The sequence below is a fragment of the Rhopilema esculentum genome, chromosome 16 (genome assembly GCF_057945365.1).
Source record: "Rhopilema esculentum isolate cy_ngs chromosome 16, ASM5794536v1, whole genome shotgun sequence".
NCBI lineage: Eukaryota > Metazoa > Cnidaria > Scyphozoa > Rhizostomeae > Rhizostomatidae > Rhopilema > Rhopilema esculentum.
The window spans coordinates 12,747,110-12,753,109 of record NC_142830.1 but is presented as its reverse complement, the minus strand read 5'-3'; the positions used below and the strand labels follow the sequence as shown (position 1 = coordinate 12,753,109).

The following is a 6,000-nucleotide window of genomic DNA, read 5'->3' as shown; positions in this document are numbered from 1 at the left end:
AGCTGCCGCTAAGCATGTCGGTTGCGCAAGAGCCTTTAAATGACGGAAAGTTGCCCAAGACACCTGTCAATCAAAATTAGCCAATCAATAAGCGTGACACCACTCAAGCGTCTATTCATTGGCCAATAGTTGATGAAAAGATAGTTGACGCAACTCAAGTATCTGTCGATTGTGGAGACTTGCATTCGTTATACCAACATGCTGAGGTTATGGTTAGACGCTCAAATTCCGCAAGATAAGCCGATGGAAACAAAGATAGAAATAAGAGTGCAATGTCCAGATACCGCCATACTTTCTTTGTTTTCTGAAGAAGGCTTTCAACCTTGAGAAAATTGTCTGGAGGAAGGACAAATAGTTATCTTGACTCTGGCAGCCTTCAAATTATGGTTCCAGTATTCATTTAAAGAAACAACGTTTGTTTACTCAAACGCCACCTCCTCACGTTGCTACTGCGGTGTCGCTATAGAACAGGTGCAATTATATTCCGCAATATTGCAATTTTGGCCCATCTAAAAGATTTCTTTATCTGTGCTATTCATGTTTAAAAGCAAATTTCCAGTCATGTTTTCTCTAATACGACCAGGTTTTCAGTTACACACGAAATCATTATCGATATCATCGTTAATAAAAACGCACCTCATTTTAAGATTGACCAAAATATGGTGATCACGAATAACTGCGTCTTCTGAAGTCTCATTCATGGCACGTTTAGGGTCTGTAAATCTAGAGTTGAAGGAAATTTCAAAAACATAATTTAATGAAACAGGAGCGTGAAAATCAATAGATTAAAAACCATAAAACCTCTACTGACCCATGATCCAGCAAGGCTCCAACCCTAATCTATGTTGTAATGCAGTCAAAAAAGATATTTTTCGTTTTCAAAAAACGTCGAAAAAAAGATTCCTTTGAGATTCATAAGAAGGAAAAAAAGCAAGTAAAAAAACTAAACTATGCTGTTTCCTACTCCCAAGTGGGATAGAATCCACAAGCATCAAATTCTCATTGAATTTTTGCAAAGGTACTTCTTGTGTCCTATGTCGTTGTTTTCAGACTGGAGTCTAAAGGGCGTTCGCCATGTTGGAATGGCTGACTAGGCCTAAAGATTTGGCGTATAATATTCTCCAGCTTTGCTAGGTCAATGCCAAATCGATGATATATTTGCTAAAAAGTGAAAGGATATGGCAGACCATTTTATTCCCTTTCCAGTAGGTTGCATGTACCTCTGTCACACCTTCAATAGGCCTAAAATTTTACTGCTAATTATTGTGTTAAAGGACGAATTGGAATTATGCAACCACGGGAATTATTAAGAAAAATTATCGCTTGTACAGTACAATTTTACCTCGAATCTACCAGTTATAAGTCCCTTATTGCAATTTCATCACTTAATCACAGTTATATCATTACAGCATATGAAACTGTCACATGTGCTGAAAATTCTTATTCAACGCTATCTGTAGAATATAAACTTATAATTTACGAAATTTTCGTACCATCTTTGTTATTTGATGAAATGATAAGATTTCATGTTACATTATGCTTAAAGACAATGTTTCCTACCTTCCACTCATTTTCTTTCGCTTGTGATTTGCTAAAACAGCCAGTTCTTTATTCCGGTTGTCTGTTTATATCCTAGCTGCAAACATTCTTCGACGCAATCTGAAATTGTCGCGATCTGAAATTCTACAAGCAAAGACGCAATCTGAAATTGTTTCAGCTTTCTCGTTTTATCTTGTTTTCGTCAGACTTCCAGAACATCTGCCTGTAAGACTGCTTAGATCGATGCTCAAAAAGAAATAACTGCATAATCAGTGTGAGGAAAGGGGTGTGAGCAAGGGCGCCAGAGCCACGGGGGCAGCGGGAGCAACCGCCCCCGTTGCCTTAGTGATGCGGGGGCAGCATAGGAGCAGCAAAGCGCCCTTTTCATGTAATTGATTTCCAAGCAATATCAATTTTTATCAATATTTTGAATGCTAATGAAATCTAGGTTTCAAGTATCTCTTGATACCTACATGCAAGTGTAAAGTCAATATTTTCCGTTTTGACAAGAACTGAAAATTGACTTGCCAAGCAATTCGACCACCAAAAACATTTCGTTGATGAGTTCTCTTTAACTTTCATGATCATGCTGAAGATATTTCGGATTGCTACCCATGTTGATTCGCAAATGCTTGATGTATGAGTCAAGGCATTAATGATGTCTTAAATTCAAGCAAAGGGGTAGGGACCGGGGGCACAGTGGGCACGTGCCCCCTTTTTTCCAAAAGTCAGGCTACATCCCCCTTTGCAGCTCAACGAGTTGCTGTTTTTGCTAACTGCATAATCAAAAAGCCCCCTTGAATTGCTCAGGTACCATACGAAATGAGCAAAGGGGTTACCTTTTTGGGTCAATATATAAAATGTTTCTATTCGATCTGCTTTTAAGAACCCCAAAAAACAAGATCAAAACCAGGGTTACCGAAAGGTGGTGGTGATGGCAAATTGGCTTTGGGCATTAGGGAATTTAGGGGGGCTTCGAGGTTTCCAGCTTGTGAAAGCAATTAGTAAGACATAACATAAATTGTACACCTTTTTAAACGATTGCAAGAAAATGACTGCAAAAATATTCTGAATTGTATTTTAAGCAAATCTAAAGGGCATGGTTGCCAAAATTTGTCTGCTCGCTTCGCTCGCAAAGGCTTCCTCTATCGGTTGTGCCACGAGGGGTCCGAAAATCTTTCGGCGGCAATGCTCACAAATCAGTCAGAAGATGATATCATTGTACTCAGGCTTCATGTAACAGCCTTTTTTAACCTTTCTGTAATCTTTGTTAAAGTGTCTCTTAAACAGGCTTTTAAACCCTATAAAGTGTTTGCTAGGGTGTCCCTTTAAACATTTGTCCCCCACTTTCATAATGCTTACTACCTCCTTGAATTCGAGACGTTTTGATCAAGATGTTATTTGAATCAAGAAGTTTTCATGCAGCACGGAATCCGTATTCGACGCTTTTAACGTACCGACTGGTTGGAAATTCATTCAAGTGGGGCCCATTTGCTTGTCCTAGTGGGCCCTTTTGAATCCCCACTAGTTGAAGTCCTTAAAAATACCTGAGGACTTTGCTTGAATTTGGTAAGCAGTGCTAGAATGCACATGTATTTTCATGAACGATTTGAGTTTCTTATGAGATCCTTATGGGAACCCTAGTGCAATCTGAATTTTCAAAAGCAAATTTTTGAAGCCGAAATGTCTCTCTTCAGAATTAACAATAATAGAATAATATTGTTCCAGACTGATATGACCCCTTAAACCAATATGACCCGCGGTCCAGACCAATATGACACCAGGGTCATACCGGTCCAGGGAGGGTCATATTGGTCTGGGCAAGAAGAATGAATGAATATATAACGGTTACAAACGCACCGAAGTCGCTCTTTTAGTTTCTGGTAGGCCTACAGTTGCTGGTTTGAATTCTTCAAATCCAAATGACACAAATCAAAATGTGTCAAAGCTTGTTTGACTTTCAAAATTTGTTTTGGATTAAACCAAAAATTTGGCTTATATTAGATTTATCTGGATAATTCTCCAAATTGGCCGAATATTGAATTTTTTTTAGCAGCTGCTTCGTTTGTTATTCCTCTGCGTTAATTGCCTCTAAGAAAGCACCTTTTATCGATCATTTCCTTTGAGACCTGGGTTCTTTTTGTAACGTGAAACAGAGAAAGCAAGATGTCAAAAAAATTCAATCCAATGGTGTTCTTTATTGCAGTTTGAATAGTATATAACACGCTTAAGAAGGAAAAAGAGGAAAGCATCAAGAAGAGCGACGTAGGATCAAGTATATAGATTTTGGCTTGGAATAAAAATGGGTTTTAAGAAGCTGGCAAGTTCTATAGTTACGTGCCTTTTTTCAAAGAAAAATTTCATAAGAAAACAAGTCTTGTCATTGGTCGAATTTAAGAACAAATGAAGAACAAGCTGAGGCTGAGGCTATTTTCAAAATTTTCGGAAAATAAAGGAACCCTCACTTACTCACTTACTTTGTTGGCAATTGGAGCCTGAGCATTCCTCTTGAGCACAAAAGCTAACGACTGCACTGCTTGAAATCAGATAGTTTAAGAGCAAATTAAGAGCAATAAATTTTTGGAAAAGTTAGGAAAAGCCAGCATGAGCATCAATTGAAAGGAATACAGGAACAAAGCAATACGACGACGCGAATCCAATGTCACGAAATAAATTTTCAAAATAAATTGAATTTAAGAGTATACTAATATTTCGCCCCGGCATACAGGGCTTCATCAGAGTAAAATGAGCATCAATTAACTGGTTATTTAAAAGCGCACAAAGTCTGAGAAGGAATTTGAAAAAAGTGGATTTACCGATGTCTTTTTCAACATTATTCAAATTTAAAGTCTTATGGCCAGTTTTTAATACTTTGAAGTGCTGCAGAGATACACTCTTTATTTCTGAAAACCTAGCTGATGTCTCACAGACCAAGTGCATATGGTTAAATTCAACAAGCTTTTACGTTTCAATCAACCCACATAGAAGAAGATACGCTTGAGTAGGAGTTAACTTGAGAGAGGTCATGAACTGAGAAAATTAATACTGTCTAGGTACGTTTCAAAGACGTGCAAAGTTGGTGACAAAACCGATTTTACACAAAGCAATGTACATAGGATGGCTGGGTCTTACCAAATTTCGTGTCTAAAACCTACTTAATGTCAAATTCGTATTAAGCGAGGCACTTCAAAGCCGACAGGGTTTGTATTAGCTTTATGGCTAGCAGCTGAAAACAGGGCTGTAATTTTTCATATAGTAAATTAATTGAGATTTTTCATTAGAGTTTAGGTTCCTGCACTTTCATATGAACCCCTACCCCTTGTCAAATAACACCCATGCAAAATTCATTTGTTGTTGTACATTCTATATAAACTGTAACGAAACCCTTCATCTGTACCACATTTTTAGATACCAATCTTTCAAGTACCTTGGTTTGCCTATCTGTGCCCACCAACTGGTGCAAATTTTGTAACTTGGCTCGAGGGGCAATTCACTCCTGCAAATAGCGTACGAGATTTTCCCTAAAACAAAAGGATTTCTGGTGATTTTCAGATAAAACAATAGGATTTTCACGAAAGTTGTACGAGATTTTCTTGGAGTGATTTGCCTTTCGTCTTGCCTTACAAAAAAGAAAAGTTTGTCCTCGTTTCTCTTAAACTTGGACAGTTCTGATTCGATCAGGCTAGATTTAAATCTCTAGAGTTGGCAAAGCCATAGCTTCTCTTTGGAGCTACAGACAGGGTTCTAAACTTTTCTTGGACGAAAGCAAAATCAGTTAGTTTAATCGAAAATTTGAATTATTCGAAGTTTGCATAGATTATGATTAATAATTACACAATCATGAGGCTTCGACGCTAAAAGAAAATAATCTGGTTTCCTGCAAAACAACAGCAGCAAACTGATAAGAATTCTATCTATCCAAATTAAATTCACTTCTTCAAGATGTCAGGAAGGGCGCTTTGATTCTTGTCTATAGGGCAAGTCAAACAGAAATCAACGTAGAGGATTTACTTAATAGACTTTCTGTTTACTTGACGATTCGAGGAACTGTATAATGTTCTCAACTACGCAAACAGCTCTTTACATTGGGAGAAGTAGGACGACCTAACTAATGACATTGCCCGTGGGCCAGCCATTAAATCGAGTCTGTTTGACACGTGGATTGGCGAAAGTTGTGAAGGACATAAAGAATCTGTAACTGGACAAGGAAGCTGACATAGATCTCTTTCGTTCTCAACTTTACGATTTATTAATTTAGATATTGAAAATGCCTTCGACGAAATTTTACAACCATTCTAAAAGCTTTCTACAATCATACTAAAAGCTTTCTCATCTGACCAATCCTCAAACTTTATGTTTCACGTCCTACATCTTAGCCATTTTCCAATCTTGAACCACCAAAATTTGTTCAAATTTAGATATTATGAAGTCAAGTAACTTTTGTCTAATTGGTGGGAAACC

General features: G+C 37.6%; 1 protein-coding gene across 1 annotated transcript in view; it reads right to left on the bottom strand.

The window, feature by feature from the left end:
- Positions 1-4,391: 4,391 nt before the first annotated feature.
- LOC135682748 (autophagy-related protein 9A-like) overlaps positions 4,392-6,000 on the bottom strand; it is a 47,095-nt gene continuing 45,486 nt past the window's right edge. The window contains exon 22 of the mRNA XM_089113052.1: positions 4,392-5,060. Coding sequence (XP_088969178.1) covers positions 5,030-5,060 — 31 coding nt within the window. The 3' untranslated portion in view covers positions 4,392-5,029. The remainder of the gene's footprint in view (positions 5,061-6,000) is intronic.